The following is a 25,104-nucleotide window of genomic DNA, read 5'->3' as shown; positions in this document are numbered from 1 at the left end:
AGAGGTGACATGTCTGAGCTCTCCACCACACTGTCTCCTCACAGCTCATCTTACCTGCAGGCTGGAGGAATGGCTGATACCAGAGAGAACAAGAGCCCTGACTACCGACCAGGACCTGCCCAGTATCTGCTGCACTGCCAAAGCTGAAGGACCTGCCCAGTATCTGCTGCCGGGTAATGCCTACAGTGTATGGGCTCTGGAGAGGTCTAGGACACTTTATGAGGTGATCTTCTGATATGGAGGCTGAAGGACTTTTCTGAAAAGTTTAGGGCTCTTTCACACTTGCGTTCTTTTCTTCCGGCATAGAGTTCAGTCGTCGGGGCTCTATGCCGAAGAATCCTGATCAGGATTATCCTAATGCATTCTGAATGGAGAGAAATCCGTTCAGGATGCATCAGGATGCCTTCAGTTCCGGACCGGAACGTTTTTTGGCCGGAGAAAATACCGCAGCATGCTGCGCTTTTTGCTCCGGCTAAAAATCCTGAACACTTGCCGCAAGGCCGGATCCGGAATTAATGCCCATTGAAAGGCATTAATCCGGATCCGGCTTTAAAGGGATTCTGTCACCAGTTTTAACCCCCTCCAGATAAAAATATGGTTATGTTCAGGGAGCTTTACTGATTCCTAATGTGGTCTTATAAATATAATCTGTAGGGTCATTTTGCCTGAAAAACGCTATTACTAACCTGTCATTCATAAAAAAAAGGTGCCCAAGGAATGTAAATGGGTCCAAGCTGCCGCCCGCACCCGTCGTCGTTAGTGCCCAGCTCCGCCTTTCCTGACCTCAGCGCCGCCTCATAATCCTGTGTGACGCCTCCGGCTCTCCCTCCCTCCCCCCTCCTTCTGCTCTAACATCTCGCGCGTGCGCACAGGCCTCTGCCTGATGCGTACATTTCCGTTCGGCTTCATGGAGCGAGTGTGCAGGTCATCGGGAGGTTGAGCGAAGTGCCGGCGCATGCGCACTTCGCTCCATGAAGCCGAACGGAGAAGTCCGCACAGGCGCATCAGGCAGAGGCCTGTGCGCACGAGCGAGATATTAGAGCAGAAGAAGGGGGGAGGGAGGGAGAGCCGGAGGCGTCACACAGGATTATGAGGCGGCGCTGAGGTCAGGAAAGGCGGAGCTGGGCACGAGCGGCGACGGGTGCGGGCGGCAGCTTGGACCCATTTACATCCCCTTGGGCACCTTATTTTTATGAATGACAGGTTAGTAATAACGTTTTTTAGGCAAAATGACCCAACAGATTATATTTGCAAGACCACATTAGGAATCAGTAAAGCTCCCTGAACATAACCATATTTTTATCTGAAGGGGGTTAAAACTGGTGACAGAATCCCTTTAAGATAAACGTCGTTTCGGCGCATTACCGGATCCGACGTTTAGCTTTTTATGAATGGTTATTATGGCTGCCGGGACGCTAAAGTCCTGGCAGCCATGGTAAAGTGTAGTGGGGAGCGGGGGAGCAGTATAATTACCATCCGTGCGTCTCCCGGGGCGCTTCAGAGTGACGTGACAGCATGGACACGTCATCCATTCGCATGGGGCGCTCTGACGTCATTCTGGAGCGCCCCGGGAGCCGCACGGACTGTAAGCATACCGCTCCCCCGCTCCCCGCTCCTACTATGGCAACCAGGACTTTAATAGCGTCCTGGCTGCCATAGTAACACTGAACGCATTTTGAAGACGGATCCGTCTTCAAATGCTTTCAGTTCACTTGCGTTTTTCCAGATCCGGCGTGTAATTCCGGCAAATGGAGTACACGCCGGATCCGGACAACGCAAGTGTGAAAGAGGCCTTAGACATTAGTTCACAGAAGGATTTGAGGCCGGGGCTAAATTCTTTTAAAAGCCCCTTCAATTTAAAATGTACTGTGAGAGCGAAAGGACCTGCGGGGGGCGGGGCTAGGTTGGTGAGTCACTAATCACATGACAGTGATATCATCTGTCATGTGATTAGTGACTCACCAACCTAGCCCCGCCCCCTGCACTGATCACATGACAGTGATGTCACCCCAGGTCATTAACCAGCTCCTCTCCACTCCACTGCTGAGCCCCGCCCCCTGCACTGATCACATGACAGTGACATCACCGCAGGTCCTTCAGCTCTGGCAGTGCAGCAGATACTGGGCAGGTCCTGGTCGGTAGTCAGGGCTCTTGTTCTCTCTGGTATCAGCCATTCCTCCAGCCTGCAGGTAAGATGAGCTGTGAGGAGACAGTGTGGTGGAGAGCTCAGACATGTCACCTCTGGAGATTCTCCTCCATTACACACAAGGAATCCTTCTCCGCTCCTCAGCTTAGTATGATGGGGGGAGTAGTTGTGGGGATAGTGGGGGTTGAACTCATTCGCTGGCCCCTGACTGTCCTGGTAAATGGCCCCTGCATCCAGGAGGAGAATGAATGGAGTGGGGGCCCGGCCTGAGCTCAGATCTCTCCGGTCTCTTCTCTAGGAGTTGTGGACACAGCTGAGCACAGCCCAGAGGTGGGACCTGCATCATTTATCTCATGTGGAGCCAACAGAAATCTCCATGTTGGGGACCCTGGAATCCATGTGGTGGGGGCTCTGAGAAGCAGGTCTACTCCAGGCTCAGGAAGTGCGATTCTGGAGGTGACATCTGGTCTTGTCCCCTGGATGATTTCCTCTCTTCTTATAAAGGCGCCTGCAGTACTAGAAGCCTCCAGCTCCTCCAGTTCTCTCCTCATCTCCTGAATGAGCCACCAAGGATGGACAGGAAGGAGATCAGCAGAAGAATATTAGACCTCACCTTGGAGATCATCTCCCTGCTGAGCGGAGAGGTAAACTTTTCTAGATTTCTCTCCTCTTTATTGTATTCTGTAACAAGTCAGATATCGGGAAGGAGAATCCATCATAGGAAGTGATAGGAAGAGTCCAGGGTACTGGAGAATGGCCTACAGACCTTCTAAGTTACGGAAAACCTGAAGATCAGCCCCCAATATGGTGAGTGCTGTGTCATGTGACCAATAGTCATGTTGTAGAAGCCATGAGAAGGTAAGTAGGCACGTTGTAACCAGGAGGAAAGGGCCGGAGGAGAGCACATGGCCCCTGAAGGTTTTATTCCCTAAGTGTCTCTCTCCATCCACAGGAGTACACAATAGTGAAGAAGACATCGGGGGACTGTGTGACTCCCATCATCCATCTCCAGGAGTCAGGAGGGTGGAGCAGGACCCCTACCCCCATCACAGAGCCTCCCCCTCACCCCCTGATACATGAACAGAAGATCCTAGAACTCACCCACAAGATGATGGAGCTGCTGACTGGAGAGGTGACACTGCTGGGAAATTCTCCAGCAACAGCACTGGAGGGGTCTGGGTGATGACGGTGTCATTGTGTTGTCAGGTTCCTCTAAGGTGTCAGGATGTCACTGTCTATTTCTCCATAGAGGAGTGGGAGTATATAGAAGGACACAAGGATCTGTACAAGGAGGCCATGATGGAGGAGCACCAGCCTCTTATATCACAAGGTAAGAGCCGTCATGTGCAGTGTATACACGTGTGTGCAGTGACATGTAATGGAGGAGCACCAGCCTCTTATATCACAAGGTAAGAGCCGTCATGTGCAGTGACATGTAATGGAGGAGCACCAGCCTCTTATATCACAAGGTAAGAGCCGTCATGTGCAGTGTATACACGTGTGTGCAGTGACATGTAATGGAGGAGCACCAGCCTCTTATATCACAAGGTAAGAGCCGTCATGTGCAGTGTATACACGTGTGTGCAGTGACATGTAATGGAGGAGCACCAGCCTCTTATATCACAAGGTAAGAGCCGTCATGTGCAGTGTATACACGTGTGTGCAGTGACATGTAATGGAGGAGCACCAGCCTCTTATATCACAAGGTAAGAGCCGTCATGTGCAGTGTGTACACGTGTGTGCAGTGACATGTAATGGAGGAGCACCAGCCTCTTATATCACAAGGTAAGAGCCGTCATGTGCAGTGACATGTAATGGAGGAGCACCAGCCTCTTATATCACAAGGTAAGAGCCGTCATGTGCAGTGTATACACGTGTGTGCAGTGACATGTAATGGAGGAGCACCAGCCTCCTATAGGATCAGAATATTGTTATTTCCTCCTGATAACTAAGCCTAGAAGTGAAGGAGCTGAGAGAAGTGTCTGATCTATAGACAGATCTACAGGAGGCCATGTATTCAGTCACTGTGTGCTTGTGTCTCCACAGATGGATCCAGAAGGAGAAATCCCCCAGAGAGATGTCCTCGTCCTCTGTATTCCCAGGACTGTCCAGAGGAGAAGGTCCCGGAGATTCCTCAGGTAGATGGAGCTGAACCCTATACACATCTATATAGGGGGGTCCTGCAGTCATAGAGGGGTCATAGATTGTGGGGGTCTCTTATGTGGATCTGTTAGATTTCCCACCTGTCCTCTGTATTGTACTGAATTGTTACAGAGGACAAATCAAGGGGAAGATCTTACTGATATAAAAGTGGAAGATGAAGAAGAGAGGATGATGGGCGATCCCCTGTGTAAGAGTGAGGTGGAGGAGGACATTCCAGGAGAGGTCACCACAGGTATGGAATCATGAATGGACAAAGTGACTTCAGATTCTGTCTTTGGTGCCTTCAGGGCAGGAGGAGAATCTGATCACCGGCTGCTGCGCTGCTCTTTGATTGGAGATGTCGCCATCACATCATGTAGTGTTCCCCTTATCCAGCTGACAGTGATCAGTGGGGATAATGCAGGCACAGCTTTTGTGTCTGTGATATCATGATGAGTTATATGTACCTCGTGCCGGAATTACATGCCGCCAGTGACCTACATGTACTGTCATTGTGCATTGAGGCTTTGCAAAGATGTATGGATTATTAAATTTTTTTAAATGGTTAAATGGGTTTTGCAGTGTGAGATATCAGCAGCAGAGGAGGAGGTACATTAAAAAGAGCTTGTCAGCTAATCCATAGGTGGGCATTATAGTATGAACTTTACTAGTAAAACCACCAGGCCCATCAGGTCTGACGCTGGGTTCAGACCTGAGCGCTCTGTATGCGCGATTCTACCGGCGTTTGCAATCGCGCATACAGAGACAAGCGAACGCCCATTGTCGCGTTTTCCCGAAAGTCTATGTACGGGAACGCGTGACGAGACGTCCCAAAGAAGCTCATGTACTTCTTGGGGCGTCGGGCGTTTTACAGCGCGATCGTACGCGCTGTAAAACGCCCAGGTGAGAACCATGCCGATAGGGAAGCATTGGTTTCTCCTTGTTGAGCGTTTTACAGCGCGTAGGAATGCGCTGTAAAACGCTCAAGTTTGAACCCAGCCTAAGAGATCGGTTTAATACTAAATGCAGTTTGTGATGAGGAATGTTGTGATAGATCCTTTTACGTTAGCTTATTGTATTAGTGTGATGCCCACTTGGCATAGAAATGTCAAATATGTTGTCAGAAGACAGGCTTGTTGGGTTTTTCACGATTTTCAGCTAGACTTGGGTAATAAAATTAGATGTGGACCAGAATCCTGAATTTTGTGTTATAGAAAACTTTAAAAGACTGGAATCACACATTCAGTTTTGGTGCTGCTTTTTGAACCAAAGCCAGAAGTGTCTTGAAAATACATGACTTACTATATACCTCTAGTTCCTGCTGGATACACTTCCAGCCTAATAGGAAATCTATAAATTTGTCTACTGTAGATTATTAAAAATGCCACAAATTAATTTTTTTTTATCTTAGCAGAAAATCTCAGTACAAATTCTGAAGGAAACTTGTTGTCACTAAATTATAAAGTAGAAGATGAAGATATGCAGCGCTCTTCAGGAGAAAATATTAATGTACATCCAGGACTTCACAGTACAGATCTGTCATATAATCTTCCTAATCATGAGGAACCTTCTCTTGACCAGAAAGAGGTTGAGATGTTTCACTGTGGTAAAGCGTTCACAAAAAGATCAAGTCTTTCTACATACAGAAGAATTCGCACCAGGGAGAAGCCATACTCCTGTTCAGAATGTGGGGAGTGCTTTACAGATAAATCATGTCTTGTTAGACATAAAAAAAAACACACAGGAGAGATGTTTAAATGTTCAGAATGTGGGAAAGGTTTTAAAATCAAATCAAATCTTGCTATGCATGAGAGAATTCACACAAGAGAGAAGCCATATTCATGTTCAGAATGTGGGAAATGTTTTAGAAATAAATCAAATCTTGTTATACATGAGAGAAGTCACACAGGAGAGAAGCCGTATTTATGTTCAGAATGTGGGAAATGTTTTAAAGATCATTCAGGTCTTGTTAGACATAAGAGAAATCACACAGGAGAGAAACCATATTCCTGTTTAGAATGTGGGAAATGTTTTACACAAAAATCAGATCTTGTTAAGCATGAGAGAAGTCACACAGGAGAGAAGCCATATTTCTGTTCAGAATGTGGGAAATGTTTTACCCAAAAATCAAATCTTGTTAAGCATGAGAGAAGTCACACAGGAGAGAAGCCATATTTGTGTTCAGAATGTGGGAAAGGTTTTACACGAAAATTACATCTTGTTACACATCAGAGATTTCACACAGGAGAGAAGCCGTATTCATGTTCAGAATGTGGGAAATGTTTTACAGAAATATCAGGTCTTGTTCGACATGAGAGAAGTCACACAGGAGAGAAGCCGTATTTGTGTTCAGAATGTGGGAAATGTTTTACACAAAAATCAAATCTTGTTACACATCAGAGATTTCACACAGGAAAGAAGCCTTATTCATGTTCAGAATGTGGGAAATGTTTTACACGGAAATCATCTCTTGTTACACATCAGAGATGTCACACAGGAGCAAATTTCTGAAATTTAATCAGTCAGCAGATTCCATTTGGGTACAAATAAATTCAAACCAAAGGGACAGTGCTCAGATTGCCCTAATAAATTGTGGATGACATTCTGAAGTCTTCTAGGGCTTTAACGTCAAGGCAGCATTGGCAATCTTAAAGTGGCAGTGAAATATAAAGATATGGATAAACAGATGGTGGCATTAAGCAAACTGTTTAAAAACACATTGCACTTTTGGCTTTGTTATGCTATTCAAAATAAAAATCATCCAAAACATCTCTATTGGGGTAGATGTCTGGCAGTGTCTGGGGAGAAAACATACAAAAACTCTGGCGTTATTCGTCACGCAACAGGAGAGATTAGAGGAAATATCAATTTATCGGTGACGATACTATCACAAGATCATATGAATGTACTTAAAATGAGGCTTTCCTTTTCACTGACACACCATTTCGACCTACAGGTCCTTCTAAAAAAAATTTGCATATTGTGATAAAGTTCATTATTTTCTGTAATGTACTGATAAACATTAGACTTTCATATATTTTAGATTCATTACACACCAACTGAAGTAGTTCAAGCCTTTTATTGTTTTAATATTGATGATTTTGGCATACAGCTCATGAAAACCCAAAATTCCTATCTAAAAAAATTAGCATATCATGAAAAGGTTCTCTAAACGAGCTATTAACCTAATCATCTGAATCAACTAATTAACTCTAAACACCTGCAAAAGATTCCTGAGGCTTTTAAAAACTCCCAGCCTGGTTCATTACTCAAAACCGCAATCATGGGTAAGACTGCCGACCTGACTGCTGTCCAGAAGGCCATCATTGACACCCTCAAGCAAGAGGGTAAGACACAGAAAGAAATTTCTGAACAAATAGGCTGTTCCCAGAGTGCTGTATCAAGGCACCTCAGTGGGAAGGAAAAAGTGTGGCAGAAAATGCTGCACAACGAGAAGAGGTGACCGGACCCTGAGGAAGATTGTGGAGAAGGACCGATTCCAGACCTTGGGGGACCTGCGGAAGCAGTGGACTGAGTCTGGAGTAGAAACATCCAGAGCCACCGTGTACAGGCGTGTGCAGGAAATGGGCTACAGGTGCCGCATTCCCCAGAAACAGCGGCAGAAGCGCCTGACCTGGGCTACAGAGAAGCAGCACTGGACTGTTGCTCAGTGGTCCAAAGTACTTTTTTCGGATGAAAGCAAATTTTGCATGTCATTCGGAAATCAAGGTGCCAGAGTCTGGAGGAAGACTGAGAAGAGGGAAATGCCAAAATGCCTGAAGTCCAGTGTCAAGTACCCACAGTCAGTGATGGTCTGGGGTGCCATGTCAGCTGCTGGTGTTGGTCCACTGTGTTTTATCAAGGGCAGGGTCAATGCAGCTAGCTATCAGGAGATTTTGGAGCACTTCATGCTTCCATCTGCTGAAAAGCTTTATGGAGATGATGATTTCATTTTTTCAGCACGACCTGGCACCTGCTCACATTGCCAAAACCACTGGTAAATGGTTTACTGACCATGGTATTACTGTGCTCAATTGGCCTGCCAACTCTCCTGACCTGAACCCCATAGAGAATCTGTGGGATATTGGGAAGAGAAAGTTGAGAGACGCAAGACCTAACACTCTGGATGAGCTTAAGGCCGCTATCGAAGCATCCTGGGCCTCCATAACACCTCAGCAGTGCCACAGGCTGATTGCCTCCATGCCACGCCGCATTGAAGCAGTCATTTCTGCAAAAGGATTCCCGACCAAGTATTGAGTGCATAACTGAACATAATTATTTGAAGGTTGACTTTTTTTGTATTAAAAACACTTTTATTGGTCGGATGAAATATGCTAATTTTTTTAGATAGGAATTTTGGGTTTTCATGAGCTGTATGCCAAAATCATCAATATTAAAACAATAAAAGGCTTGAACTACTTCAGTTGTGTGTAATGAATCTAAAATATATGAAAGTCTAATGTTTATCAGTACATTACAGAAAATAATGAACTTTATCACAATATGCTAATTTTATGAGAAGGACCTGTATATCAAACTATCATTGATGTCAATCGTCTGGCATGCAATTTGACTTTAAAAAAACACTTTCAAACAGAGGAAGATGTAGATCGTCGCACCGTAACTCAAGGGGCTGGACGAGATCTGTCTTCTTCCATTTCTCATGCTGAGGATATAGATATCAAGCAAATATCAGCTAGCAGTATGGACTTCGGAGAAATGGCCCATGTATGTCTCCTCCAAGAGATGCGAGCAGAGCAGGAGGATGCTGTGTTGGTCAATTCTTTCAAATATTTTAAAACATTAAATTGGGACTTTTACCCAATACAGTCAAGATCCCCTGCTCTGGATCGCTTTCAAGACCTAGTAGAAAAAGATCTGTGTTTACTTTATGATTAAATTAAATTGGAGACAACACATGAGGGCCTGTAAGCTGCATGCACCAATCGACTGAAAAGAAACAAAAATATCTCTTACAAAGAATTTGGTGCTTTGCGGGAATAAATGAATAGATGTGATCTGGTTATTAAGGAAGTGGACAAGGGGGATGTCGGAATATTTCTCCAATTAACAGTCTACATTATTTATGTAAATAAATTAGAATCTGTAATGAAGGAGATTCTAATCTATTATCATAAATACCAAGCTAAAACGAGCTCGTGATCTGCGCTAAGTTAGAAGACAAAAGGAAGGTGGTGGTAAATCAAAATATATATTTATTAAATAACAATAATACGGTGCAAACTAATATATATAAGAAAATTGGTGACAATTGAAATTCAATCAATGATATGCAAAATTTTAAGAAAGTCCAAATAATCTAGAGTATATACAGTACAGACCAAAAGTTTGGACACACCTTCTCATTCAAAGAGTTTTCTTTATTTTCATGACTATGAAAATTGTAGATTCACACTGTAGGCATCAAAACTATGAATTAACACATGTGGAATTATATACATAACAAAAAAGTGTGAAATAACTGAAAATATGTCATATTCTAGGTTCTTCAAAGTAGCCACCTTTTGCTTTGATTACTGCTTTGCACACTCTTGGCATTCTCTTGATGAGCTTCAAGAGATAGTCCCCTGAAATGGTTTTTACTTCATAGGTGTGCCCTGTCAGGTTTAATAAGTGGGATTTCTTGCCTTATAAATGGGGTTGGGACCATCAGTGGCGTTGAGGAGAAGTCAGGTGGATACACAGCTGATAGTCCTACTGAATAGACTGTTAGCTGCTTTTTTCTTGCCATAATACAAATTCTAAGTAAAGAAAAACGAGTGGCCATCATTACTTTAAGAAATGATTGTCAGTCAGTCAGCTGAAAAATTGGGAAAACTTTGAAAGTAAGGGCTATTTGACCATGAAGGAGAGTGATGGGGTGCTGTGCCAGATGACCTGGCCTCCACAGTCACCGGACCTGAACCCAATCGAGATGGTTTGGGGTGAGCTGGACCGCAGAGTCAAGGCAAAAGGGCCAACAAGTGCTAAGCATCTCTGGGAACTCCTTCAAGACTGTTGGAAGACCATTTCAGGTGACTACCTCTTGAAGCTCATAAAGAGAATGCCAAGAGTGTGCAAAGCAGTAATCAAAGCAAGAGGTGGCTACTTTGAAGAACCTAGAATATGACATATTTTCAGTTGTTTCACACTTTTTTGTTATGTATATAATTCCACATGTGTCAATTCATAGTTTTGATGCCTTCATAGTCATGAAAATAAAGAAAACTCTTTGAATGAGAAGGTGTGTCCAAACTTTTGGTCTGTACTGTATATATCCACGACAATTCCCTTCAATTATACTGATTTCTCTCAGCCAACAAATGTCTGATTAAATCCAAATCTGGTCTATTTCAGATTTTCTCTTTTATTGATATATATATATATATATATATATATATATATATATATATATATATATATAGTACAGACCAAAAGTTTGGACACACCTCATTCAAAGAGTTTTCTATATTTTCATATATAATACTATAATAATTGTAGATTCACACTGACGGCATCAAAACTATGAATTGACACATGTGGAATTATATACATACCAAAAAAGTGTGAAACAACTGAAAATATGTCATATTCTAGGTTCTTCAAAGTAGCCACCTTTTGCTTTGATTACTGCTTTGCACACTCTTGGCATTCTCTTCAAGAGGTAGTCACCTGAAATGGTCTTCCAACAGTCTTGAAGGAGTTCCCAGAGATGCTTAGCACTTGTTGGCCCTTTTGCCTTCACTCTGCGGTCCAGCTCACCCCAAACCATCTCGATTGGGTTCAGGTCCGGTGACTGTGGAGGACAGGTCATCTGGCGAAGCACCCCATCACTCTCCTTCATGGTCAAATAGCCCTTACACAGCCTGGAGGTGTGTTTGGGGTCATTGTCCTGTTAAAAATAAATGATGGTCCAACTAAACGCAAACCGGATGGAATAGCATGCTGCTGCAAGATGCTGTGGTAGCCATGCTGGTTCAGTATGCCTTCAATTTTGAATAAATCCCAAACAGTGTCACCGGCAAAGCACCCCCACACCATCACACCTCCACCTCCATGCTTCACGGTGGGAACCAGGCATGTAGAGTCCATCCGTTCACCTTTTCTGCGTCGCACAAAGACACGGTGGTTGGAACCAAAGATCTCAAATTTGGACTCATCAAACCAAAGCACAGATTTCCACTGGTCTAATGTCCATTCCTTGTGTTCTTTAGCCCAAACAAGACTCTTCTGCGTGTTGCCTGTCCTTAGCAGTGGTTTCCTAGCAGATATTCTACCATGATGGCCTAATTCACACAGTCTCCTCTTAACAGTTGTTCTAGACATGTGTCTGCTGCTAGAACTCTGTGTGGCATTGACCTGGTCTCTAATCTGAGCTGCTATTAACCTGCGATTTCTGGGGCTGGTGACTCGGATGAACTTATCCTCTGCAGCAGAGGTGACTCCTGGTCTTCCTTTCCTGGGGCGGTCCGCATGTGAGCCAGTTTCTTTGTAGCGTTTGATGGTTTTTGTGACTGCACTTGAAGACACTTTCAAAGTTTTCCCAATTTTTCGGACTGACTGACTTTCTTAAAGTAATGATGGCCACTTGTTTTTCTGTTTTTTAGCTTCTTTTTTCTTGCCATAATACAAATTCTAACAGTCTATTCCAGGGCTGACCAACCTGCGGCTCTCCAGCTGTTGTAAAACTACAACTCCCACAATGCCCTGCTGTAAGCTGATAGCTGTTGGCAATCTGGGCATGATGGGAGTTGTATTTTTGCAACAGCTGGAGAGCTTCAGGTTGGCCATCCCTGGTCTATTCAGTAGGACTATCAGCTGTGTATTCACCTGACTTCTCCACAACGCAACTGATGGTCCCAACCCTATTTATAAGGCAAGAAATCCCACTTATTAAACCTGACATGGCACACCTGTGAAGTGAAAACCATTTCAGGTGACTACCTCTTGAAGCTCATCAAGAGAATGCCAAGAGTGTGCAAAGCAGTAATTAAAGCAAAAGGTGGCTACATTGAAGAACCTAGAATATGACATATTTTCAGTTGTTTCACACTTTTTTTGTTATGTATATAATTCCACATGTGTTAATTCATAGTTTTGATGCCTTCAGTGTGAATCTACAATTTTCATAGTCATGAAAAAAATAAAACTCTTTGAATGAGAAGGTGTGTCCAAACTTTTGGTCTGTACTGTATATGTGTATATCTATATATATATCTATATATATATATATATATATATATATATATATTTATATATCAAAGAAAATCCGCAGCACTCCTTGAAATATAAAAAATGTGTAGTTTTATTCACACATGTCAAAAATAAGACAACGTTTCGGTTATCTCACAGAACCTTTCTCAAGTCAGGTGAAAGGTTCTGTGAGAGAACCGAAACGTTGTCTTATTTTTGACATGTGTGAATAAAACTACACATTTTTTATACTTCAAGGAGTGCTGCTGATTTTCTTTGCTGTTTAAAGTCCTGAATCGAGGGACCACCGCTGGCACCACACAGCTACAGCTGTACAACTACAGGAGTGCTGCCTGACTTTTTCTATGGATATATATATATATATATATACATAATTAACCTTACCTGCCTAGAACGGAATTGATTTCTTTGGAGATGATACAGTGTTTCCAACAGTACATATAAATAATAATTCGTTTTTGGATGATGCTACAGGTACACCCCAATCTTATTCCAAAACAGATACTATACACAAAGTATGATTCATTGAATATATATAGATTTATATGAATTAATTATCCTATAAAATACAGGTAAGGCTATACTATACCAAAATGTCAGCTAGCAGAAATCAGTTTCAATGGTTCTAAGATGGCTGCCTCCAATGGCTGAAAAGGTGGTCAGGTGGCTGGATCCGATGGATCAAGATGTTTTCAGGTCTCAAGATGTTTTCTTTAAGATGACCATCCCAAGCTGATTCAAGAAGATCATCCCTCTGTCAGCCCATACCATCTTTTTATCCCATCTAAAATGGGACTGGCCTGATTTAATCAACAACTAGTAACATCACGAATAGCACCCCCTACCGGTTTCGCAATGCATTTCTTAATTCTATTCTACCACCAGATTGCACCAGAGGTCCATGTATACATTTTGGGAATTAATTCGGATTTTACTTATTAACTGATTTTAAAAACAGGATTTGAAATGTCTAACAGGGAAACAATAGAATGTTGATTGTCACCAAGCAATCATATATACACTTTGTTAACTTCCAGTCTAGTTACACAATCCAAAGTCCTACTCTATTTATACAAGCACCTTTGGATACAATTCCCCCAGACATCCATTCTATTTCTAAATCTAGGATTAAACCTATCAAATAAGACAAATACTATAAAGTCCCTTTTCTATTCACTGGGAGAGACCAATTTCTGGTGATACTTTGGTCTATTGTCTTAAAGTGAAAATACACTATTTGCTTATAATCACCTGTGTCTACATCCCAAGAAAAAGTTTCCTGAGACTGAAGTAATTCTTTCACGTACACATTGAGACTCTTAGAAGAAATTCCCCTAATTCTTATAATAGATATCATGAATATACTTATATATAAGGCACTTATATGATTATACTTTACTTCCTATATCTTTGGATAACATTTAGGATATAATATCTAATAATGTGAATCGCTCTCTCTCTCTATTCACTGAAGATAAACTAAAACTTAGCACATTTCTACTCCAATGTCTTATCTGAATAAATACTTTTCATTAGACCTTGTGAAACCTCTTTCTCACAAAAGCAGACTTGGGTAAACACTTTTGTACAGATTGTTAACCTAACGTTAGTAATTCTGAGTTCAAAAGATCCTGAACTCATCCTGTTCTTTCAAAATATGACAAAATAGTTGTCATATAGCACATATATCAGGATATCAAAGTCTATATATATATATATAAAGAAAATTCGGCGGCACCAGTAAACTGGCTCAGGTGCAACGTCCAAGGGAATGACCTTTACCCTTAATATATACCAGAAGTAGGACAGCACTCCAAGACTTGAAAAACTGTGTCTTTTTTTCACCCATGTGAAGCAGTAGCGACGTTTCAGCTCACAACTGAGCCTTTCTCATCCTGATGAAGAAGGGTCTTGTCTTTTCCTAGAATTCTTATAATGTAGAGAGAATCTGAATCGCACCTCCTCATTCCTATACTAATGACAACTGTACGTATTTTGCAGCATTTCGTTTGATAAAACATGGCTGTACAGCACAAGTATCAAACATTTGCTGTGCACTAAAAGAGGCATTAGTATACAGTTTGATCAAAGAGCATAGGCCCACTTACCGCGACAAGGTTGCCTCTTTTTAAATGGGAACCTTCTCTAACCATAGCGCAGTGCCGTGCGGCGACCACCGCGCCTCCACACCGCACCAGCAGGCAATGGGATCCAGCAGCCACAATGCGGCCCCACCGTGAGGCAGAGCCACCTAGGCCTCGGATCCCATCACTCCACCAGCACGGCACAGAAGCAGCGACGGCCACCGTCCAGCGCCGCATGTGAACTGGTGCAAAGGGATCACCTGTTCACGGCTTCTCAGGAACTTCAACTGAGATGTGGTAGGAATTATTTGACCCTTTGCAGACTTCTGCTAATTAAAAGCACCTATGTCACATGGGGAGGAGTGCTGACTCAGAGGGGGGAAAAAGTGGATACACAATATAAATTCGTATAATGTAGAGAGAATCTGAATCACACCTCCTCATTCCTATACTAATGACTGCTGTATGTATTTTGCAGCATTTCAATTGATAAAACATGGCTATACAGCACAAGTATCAATCATTTGCTGTGCACTATTAAGAGGCATTGGTATACAGTTTGATCAAAGAGCATAGGCCCACTTACCGCGACAAGGTTGCCTCTTGTTAAGTGGGAACCTACTCTAACCATAGCGCAGTGCCGTGCGGCGACCACCGCGCCTCCACACCGCACCAGCAGGCTATGGTTAGAGTAGGTCCCCACTTAACAAGAGGCAACCTTGTCGCGGTAAGTGGGCCTATGCTCTTTGATCAAACTGTATACCAATGCCTCTTAATAGTGCACAGCAAATGATTGATACTAGTGCTGTATAGCCATGTTGTATCAAAAGAAATGCTGCAAATTGCAAACAGTTGTTGTATCAGAAGTATAGGAATGAGGATGTGCGATTTAGATTCTCTCTACATAATACAATTTTCCTAGAATTCTGTCCATCAATTTTTCATCCGAGTCTTTTGTCGTATTATAAAGTTAATCCTGGAAAAGCATATTATCTTAGAGGTCCTGTGTCCAATGGTTTTATCATGTCTGAAAAAGCAAAACTTGGCAACAATCATGCCAATTTGGTTCCTTTCCCAAGCTAAAATGGGGATATCCGGTATCTTAATCCAATGAATGTCCTTAGATCCAATTTCACAAAGATTTTCAGCTTTACACTCTTCTCCTCTGTCAGTACAAATCCTGGAACATCGGTAGCATGATTATGTCATAAGGACCTTTCCATGATGGGAGGAATTTCCTCTCTTTTACCCGATCCCGGGCAAAATTGTAGCGATACACTCTATCTCCTACCTCATACTCCTTCTTGGTAGTTTTCAAATAAGCCTGGTTACTTATGGTGGCTTTCTCAAGGTTCTACTGCGCGAAAGCAAACGCATGTTGAAGATACTTACGAAAGTCCTCCACATACTGATGTGTCGTGGCTGCATCGATCGGGTTATGATCTGATATGCGATACAACAGATGTTGCAGAAGTATCATTCTTCTTCCCGTTATCAGCTCGAAGGGTGACATCTTGGTTGCAGCACTTGGAGTGGCTCTAATAGCCATGAGTATTAATGGCAGATTTATATCCCAGTCTTTACCAGACTCCTTAACATACTTCTTAAGGATGTTGACAATAGACTGTTTATAGCACTCAACGGATCCACTAGATGCTGGACGATAGGTAATGTGTAATTTTCTCTTCACACCCAAGATCTTCCACATCTTCGCCATTACTGCACGTGTGATCCACGGTCTGAATCGATCCTTAACGGTAACCCAAATCTGGAAAATACACGGTTAATCGACAAAAAGGCACAGGTCTCGGCAGTGTTATTGCGGGCCGGTAGACACTCTATGCATTTGGTAAACATGCAAGTGACTGTCAACATGTATTTATTCTCTCGAGACGACCGGGTAAAAGGACCAATAAAATCTATTTGGATATCGGACCAAGGTAATGAAAAACCCTTCTTCTGAAGTTGAGCACGATGTGTATGACCTTGAGCTTGAAATTGAGCACACACCAAACAACCTCGGCAGTTAATTTGTACATCATTAACATATGAGGTCAATAGGCATAATCACGTAATGACTCATATGTAATCTTTTCTTTACGATAACCAGCTGTAGGCGCATCATGGTCATGTTGTAACATCAAACCTCTAAACGTAGTGGGAACTACCCATTGTTGAATACAGTTTTTAGAGGTTCTCATTAATAAACCATATTGAATACTAAATTGGGATTAAGTAATCGGAGATCTTCCTTTTGGCCATAATCATCTTCCGATATGCTATTATTACTAGGATCCTTAATATGTTTATAAAAGATTCCTAATATAAGATCTTCCTTCTGGCTTTTGGGTGTGATAAGCACAACCATCTATATACACACGTTGAAGTAAAGAACAATAATCTTCATCATATACTTTGGATACTTTGGAAGGGAAAGATTTTTTATCTTCTAGAAAATCATCTACCATCTCTTCTTTATGATAATGAGCGGCACAGTCATGCAGTTCGGCGAGTCCTTGGGCTACTGGACACTTTTTATTTAGCTTAACCCGAACTTCCAATGGCCATCCTTGTAAAGACAAGGTCCAAGCAGTGATTCTGCTATTAGACAAGTTACCATCCCAAATTTTCTCACTCTGTAAGTATTGTAGGGGTTGGTGTGCCGTTTCATCAATGATTTTCTCACCCTGAATAAAACTTCAAAAGTTTTGAAGTGCCCAGACTGTGGCTAATAAAGCTTTTTCACAGTCGTTAAACTTTATTTCTACTGGTGACAGGGACTTACTTGCATAAGCAATAACTTTATGCAATTTATCCTGTTTTTGGCATAAAACAGCACTAATACTAAGATCTGTAAAACCAGTTTCCAGATAAAAGGGTTTACTCCCCTCTGGATAAGGTAGACATGGGGCTTGGTGAGTTTTCTTTTAAGCTCACTCATGGCTTTACTCTCTTCCCTCCCCCCCATGTCCAGGGTACACCTTTCTTTAACAAGAAATTACTTTAGTTTACTGATATTGGTCAGCATTTTAGATTTCATCACTGCCTCCACCTTTTTCTTCTGGGGATTCAGGCCTTCACAGGTAACCTCATGCCCAAGGAAATTGACCTTGGTCCGACACCACTGGGCTTTCTGTAAAGAGATTTTTACACTTGCCTCTTTTAGCTGATTAAGGATACTTTCACACTAGCGTTTTTCTTTTCCGGCATAGAGTTCCGTCACAGGGGCTCTATACCGGAAAAGAACTGATCAGGCATATCCTTATGCATTCTGAATGGAGAGTAATCCGTTCAGGATGCATCAGGATATCTTCAGTTCAGTCATTTCAGGCGAAAGATAAAACCGTAGCATGCTACAGTTTTATCTCCGGCGTAAAAAACGGAAGACTTGGCTGAATGCCGGATCCGGCATTTTTCCCCATAGGAATGTATTAGTGCCGGATCCGGCATTCAAAATACCGGAATGCCGGATCTGTCCTTTCTTTCTGCGCATGTGCAGACCGGTAAAAATGTGAAAAAAGATACAAGACGGATCCGTCTGTCCGCATTATAAGCGGATGCGTCTCACAAATGCTTTCAGTCACATCCAGATCGGTGGATCCGGCCGGCAATTCTGACGACGGAACTGCTTGCCGGATCACACTGCCGCAAGTGTGAAAATAGCCTAAGCACATGTCTAATCTCTTGAATATGCTGGCCAAATTAGGTACTTTTCATCAAAATGTCATCTACATAAGTTAAGTTTCCTCTTTCCGTGGCATCAGGTATAGCCTTATGTAAAAATACCGCAAATTCATGACCTGAGTTTATGTATCCAAACGGTAGTCTGGTTCAGGAAAATTGTTCCTTACCAAAGGAGAATGCCAATTTATGTTGGTCTTCAGGACTTACCTTGATTGTCCAATACCCCTGAGCGCAATCTAATGTGGTAAAGATCCTGGCGCCTTGCATTTGTACCAAGCATTGGTCTATATATGGCACAGGCCAGCCAGACATATATACACGTTTATTGAGCTGTCGGGATCAGCACATAAACGCCATTGACCATTTAGTTTAAGAATTCCAAGGATAGGATTGTTATAAGAACTGTGCACCAGTCTTATAATACCTATCTCCTTGAGATTTCGGACTATTTCCGCTAGCAAGTCGTAACAAGCTAGTGGAAGACGATATTGCTTGATATAAACAGGAGGTGCCTCGGGATCAGTCTGAATTCTGGCAATGTGTATGTCAGTCAGACCACAATCAAAGGAATCTTTAGCAAAGATATCCTTGAATTCTAAAATAACTTCTTTTAATTGTTGGTGCTCTAGGTCATTGGAGCATCTATCAGCCAACAATATTTTCTGCTATTACCATTTCTAGGAACCCTGGAAAAACCTCAGGCTGACCTATTTCGTAGGCTTCCTCAGTAAGGTCATGATTCAACCTACCGGCTTTTTCAGAAAACTCATGATATTCCTGGGCTTCCTGCTCATTAATTGTATGATTAAAGGTAAGGGAGGATTCCTCTACCTTACAAGTACCTTCTTTAAGATTAAAAGGATATACTGAACTAATGGTGAACAATCCTTCAGTAGAAGAAAAAAATGTTTGTTCAACCAATTGTTCTTCTGTTAGATACAATTCAGGTATTAGGCCAATAATTACATTCTGAAACCCAAAGGTATAATAATCTGAATCTAATGCCATACCAATGATTGTATCTTTAGACAAATGGACTTCATTTGGCATACCATTATTCACAATTATTTGGGTTCTAAAGGCTTGTAAATTCACCACAGGGGTAGGATTTACTGAAATAACTAATTGTTGCATTCTGTTTGATAGAGGCAGATCAATGCATCAGAATTCTTGAATTTTGGCCTTTTGATACCTGGGTAACAGGAAATTATTAGCACCTGGAGGTATGATTATATCTCGTGGCACTAATATACTTACTGCATATGGCAGTTTCTGGGATGACTTGAGTGCTTCATGTTCATCCATATAACCAACAGGATTCCCTTTTAATCTTGTCTACAATGTGGAATTCACTATATCCACATAGATGGCAAAAACTTGTATTATATCGTTACCAATGTACATGGGATATGGGGGCTCATTAAGCACCAGGAATAAATGAGTTGCTGATTTACCTGCAATGGAAATGGTTAACATATATTTCGCAATCACATTATGGTTATCAGAATCAGTATCCAAGTCATGGACCCAAATATCCTGAGGGTTTCGATACCTAATTACTTTTGGATTGGCCAATTGATTTAGTAAATCCCTACTAATATAACTATTTTCATGGCACAAATCCAATTTAGCCCCTTTAGTTCTTCCTAGGTCATTCACTTGTACTGGGAAGAACACCTCATCATCCACACTAGGAATTGTTCATGACCACTAAACCCAATAGGGTCAGTAGTTTCTGGGTGTAGATGGATTGTAAGAACATACCCTTCCAAACAGACATCTTTAACTCGTTCAGAAGCTACACATATGGTATTATCCTCCTGTCCACCTACAGTGGCATTACGGGTTGCTTGCAGGAAAGAGGAATCAGGGACTTGGCTATTTCTGAGATGTACCTCAATGGAATCCGGCCTTTCCTCTATCACATGGCAGCTACGCGACTGTGATAGGATTGTGACTGTTCATAATTTATGGGCATCCTTACTTGAGACCATATAACCTTATTAACAAAATCAATCACAGGGCTTAATCTTTTAAGGAAATCGATGCCAATAATTAATCGATCGATGGGCATATCCACAATCAATGTAGGGTGGCTGATTACTTTATTTCCTACTTTAAAATCCAGCCAAGCATTACCTAAAACCTTGAGGGCATTGCCTGAGACACTTTCTAGGTTAGCATTAAAACTTTTTAACATATACCTCTCAGAAGATATATCCTATAGTTGTTGGAAATACTTTTGAGATAATAAAGTTGCTTTGCTACCTGTATCCATCAAGGCTATTATTGGTGGGAATGTATCAAATAATTCAACTTTCATATAACATCTGTGTTCTATTTCCTGTAAGTAACAAAGATATTTTGAATGAAAAGTGAAATTGTTTTCCTGCTCCGCAGTCATACTTACCCTCGACTCCTCCTCCTTCCTTTTATTAGCAGGATTGCATGTCGTCATCTGCACAGCTGAAGACTTTGTGGGCTGTAAGACAGAACAAATGCGTCTCCCCTCCCCCTTGCCATGTGTCTCTGGAAGGGTTACATTATTTTCATGGGGAAAGACCATTGTGTTAGTTTCCCTGTTATTATTCCCTATCACGAGGTGTGAAGGAGAACATCTACATAAAAATGGAAAAGCTAAACTTGAATGTAGGTGGGGGGGGGGGGGGGGGGGGGGGTTAGACATCTATTGTCTGCCACATACAATGCTGTCTTGACACCTTTTTCTGGGAGGTCATTATCAACTACTGACTCTGAAAGGATTTGGACCTTTCTGGACCTCTACGACAACCTTGGTTTGAGACACTGACATCAGGAGAGATGTTTCTCAGTTTGCAATAATAGACACACACATCACTGAGAAACACTCTAACTTTAATATGCTATAGCTTGGCCTTATATAGGCAGTAGAAAAGTTTGCAAAACAACAGCGTTAAACCAATCATAAAAGATAAACATTGGTGGTCACACAGATACTACCGGAACATCCTTTTCTGGGTATGCAATACGTCACATATAAGAATGTACGCAGTTGTGCCGAATGACCCTGAATGAAACAGAACATTTGTTCTAGTTCTGGGAGATTCCCAGAATCTGTCCTGAGACAGATAAGTGAACCTAACTCACAGCGGGGGGGGATGGGAAACAGTGCATGGATGAGATATTATAACAATTCTGTACATGTAAGAGAAGACAAGATGGAGTCACATTTCCCTTCAATCCCCTCTTAGAACCAAATTTCTTAGATAATATGGTTCTTACCCTTGCCCTTTTCCCTGTATACCGCCAGATATTTTTTATATCCTTCATGTGAGTTGTCTTCAGGATTAGGCAGCATTATCAGTTTCTGTACACATGGTATGATGCATCTTGCTATTCCTATAATAATTATCAGGATAATGATTCCCAACTGTACAAGTGCCTGTTTCCAGGTAGTGAACCAGCCAAAATACTGATCCCAAGAGTTATCGATACCTGAGTTTCATTTGAGCTCGATTGATAAATCCTCAAGTTTCTTTATTGCCAGTGTGACCTTACCATTAGGGCCAGTGTTGTTGGGTTTGAACGTGCAGCAGGATGTGGGGTCCGTCAATACCTTACAGATACCACCTCTTTCTGAAAGTATCATATCGAGTACCATGCGGTTTTGAAATGTCATAATGGAATCTGCCTGTAACTCTTCTGCTACACCCTGTAATGCATCCCTGGTGTAGTTTACAAACCTTTCTTGATTATAGTAAATATAGTTGATCCAGTCTACATTTATGTTGATTGTTATGTGGGGAATTATGGATTCATATACTGCTGCCATCTGACCTCTGGCCTTGAATTCATCAGGGACCCCTCTTGGGACCCCGATTGCATCAATATACATGTGTGGGTCGAAGCTACCTTTTGGGAGGGCACAACGGTTGCGTATATGTGTGTTGGTGTCTTTTTCATTTTCAGTGAAGATGTGTATGTTCATGATGGCTTTAGCAAGGGCACATTGACCTTTCCAGGAACCCTCTAGTCTAGATCTTATCTTTCCATCCCCACAGATCCAATATACATCTCCAATCGAGTATACTTGATTCTGTTTGAGGGAGGTATCTGTTTCACTGTAAGTTGCACAGTATCCTTCAGTGAAATTACCCAGGGATCTTCCTTGATCTCCCCCTCTGTGGCAGGTATAGTTACCAGGATAGATATGTATACCTGCACCAGGGCGGGGAGTTTTTATGAGGAGTGGGTAATTTTACTTCCATTCTTCACATGCAGACTGGTTAGTAGATGAATTTGAGAATAATTGCAAAAAACATTCCTCAACACTACAGGGCAATATTATGGGCACAGTACCTAGGTGAGGCTTAGCGGTCCCACATATATAACAATTACTTCTTTTTACTTCATCCATTCTAACCATAGGTTGGCATCAGGGAACCCAGTTTCTGCTGCAAGAGCCTCCTCATATGTTGGGTTAGATATTGCTCTGATATTGTTAAAAGTTAAGATACAGGGTTTGAGGGGGTTTGTTTGTTTCTGAGGGTATGTCCATTCTTATAGTGGTTGTCGCATCTCGTGGAAGGACTACACTTCATTATGCTGCATAAACAGAAGGAGTAAGTTGCAACGTGAGTACTGGAGGAATTGTACCAGAAGGTAGTGATTTCACCTTTCTGAGTTATAGCAACTTCAGCTTTGTTATCCTCCGGCAGAGTCATTAGGATCGGCAGTAATCCCACAGTCCAAGTGGACCATCTGTGCCATCTTCCAGAATTGAGGGAGTGCATCCTGGTGGAGGTCAGAGCTGTCTGCTCCCGTTAGTACCTCACTTTGTCCTTTTTCGAGGTCAGAGCTGTCTGCTCCCGTTAGTACCTTACTTTGTCCTTTTTCGAGGTCAGGACTATCTGTCCCCATTATCACCTCCTTTTGGGGTGCCTCCTTTAGCAGTTTCACTCTGGTGGCGTGGATCCAAGTAGGTGCTTCTTCCGTGAGTACTGCTGTGCGCCTCGCGGCTACCACTGTAGTCGGTGGTCCGTAGGTGAAGTCTCCTGCAAATTTTCCTTTCTTTAATTTCTTTATCAGCACGATATCTCCCACTTGGAATGGGTGAGTTGGTTCCTGTGGAAGACAAGGAGACTTACAAGCAACTTTTTCCTCAATTTCACTTTGGGCTTTAATCAATCTGGTTACATTGGTGTTTGGGTTGTTCCTCAAACATGTGATACACCTTCCCACATAATCTGACACTAACTGTTTAATAGATAACACAGGGTTAATAGTGGCTCACCCTTCTGAAACCAGGTCAGGTGCTCTCACTAAGGTGTGGTTCACCCAAACCACAATGGCAAGTAAGAAATAGTATATAATATAGTGGGCACTCAATAACTGGCGCTACACATCAGGTCCATCTAGTTATAATCACAGTACATTTTTTCAACAATAATTACAATACAGTAAATATTACGGTCTATCAATAGATATGATTCCAGATATGCGAATGTGTATGATAAAAAACCTCTAAAACTGTTCACTAAAGTTCACAGTTTTTGACAAAAAAATATCCTTTAAAACAGGTCGAGAAATCCTTTAGAAGAAGTGAAAAATATGGATAGGAAAATGTTTTTTGAGGAAAAAAGAGAGCCTAGAATAAGAACTGACCCCAAAATAGGAGATCTAATGAGGATTATTTTACCCTTTAGTGCACAATATAGGAAGATTGAAGCCATTATTCACAATCATTGGCATCATATCACAAATGACAAAGTGATAGGACCATATCTAACTAACGGCCCACAAGTAGTGTACACAAGAGCACCTAATCTGGCCCTTAAAATAGCACCGACTGTTAAAAATGAAAAGAACAATACCCAAAAAAATTATTTCAATCTAAAGGGATTTTACAGGTGCAATACTTGCAGTAATTGCAAAAATACTAAATTTCCGAAAAAAACAAATATAGTCTCCTCAACATCTAATACATTTACGTATGAAATCGACACATTCCTATCATGTAACACATCAAATGTCCTGTACCTAATTGAGTGCCCCTGTAAAAAACAATATATAGGGAGAACAAAAAGGTTATTAAAGGTCAGGATTGCAGAACATATGACTAAGATCAGAACAGGATATGCGAAGCACTCATTGTCTAAACATTTTAAATATTACCATAACCAAGACCCCTCCCAACTAAGATTTATGGCATTTGAAAAAATAGATATCCATTGGAGGGGAGGTGACCATATCTCCAATATGTCAAGACAGGAAGCGAGACGTATATACGATTTTAATACCCTGTTACCTGAAGGTCTTAATGCAGATTTTGAAATATTCGGTTTCCTGTAAATGGGAGGAAACTTCGGGGTGGGTGCCCCCTGCGGATGAGACATCGGCGTTGTAGCTGTATTATCAGCACTCCGATCTCTCCTTCGCTAGGGGCCCCCACCTCCATACATCATTATCAATATGAACTACATAGGAATCCAGATTACTTTTAGTTAAATTATTATTTTAATGAGATTTTAGCACTATACATAGAAGAGAGTCTTATATGAAAATTGGATAAAAATTTGAATAATTTTATAATTTTATGAATTTTCGAAAAAAGTTTTCGCAAGATTTTCGCTTGCCTTTTTTCGCATGAATTTATTTATTTTTTTCGCATGGAAACATTTTTTTCGCATGAAATTTGTATTGTAAATTTTATTTAAATCTATTGTTATGAAGATATATATCGCAGTTAATAAGGTCTGTTGGAAGTATATTCAGATTATCAATCTATAAGCTGACTAAGGAGCAACAATATCAGCTGAGTAATATAATGAAAGATCCGAAAACTACCTCAATCCA

At 41.7% G+C, this 25,104-nt stretch overlaps 1 protein-coding gene across 1 annotated transcript in view; it reads left to right on the top strand.

Annotated features, from left to right (window-relative positions):
• Positions 1–3,418: 3,418 nt before the first annotated feature.
• LOC122924898 (zinc finger protein 260-like) overlaps positions 3,419–25,104 on the top strand; it is a 39,628-nt gene continuing 17,942 nt past the window's right edge. Inside the window, exons 1-4 of the mRNA XM_044276437.1 lie at positions 3,419–3,476; positions 4,193–4,284; positions 4,421–4,541; positions 5,700–6,737. Coding sequence (XP_044132372.1) covers positions 3,443–3,476; positions 4,193–4,284; positions 4,421–4,541; positions 5,700–6,737 — 1,285 coding nt within the window. The 5' untranslated portion in view covers positions 3,419–3,442. The remainder of the gene's footprint in view (positions 3,477–4,192; positions 4,285–4,420; positions 4,542–5,699; positions 6,738–25,104) is intronic.

The sequence above is a fragment of the Bufo gargarizans genome, chromosome 1, assembly GCF_014858855.1.
Source record: "Bufo gargarizans isolate SCDJY-AF-19 chromosome 1, ASM1485885v1, whole genome shotgun sequence".
Classification (NCBI taxonomy): Eukaryota; Metazoa; Chordata; class Amphibia; order Anura; family Bufonidae; genus Bufo; species Bufo gargarizans.
Note: the sequence above shows the minus strand (reverse complement) of the source record. Positions and strands in the feature narration are given on the sequence as shown.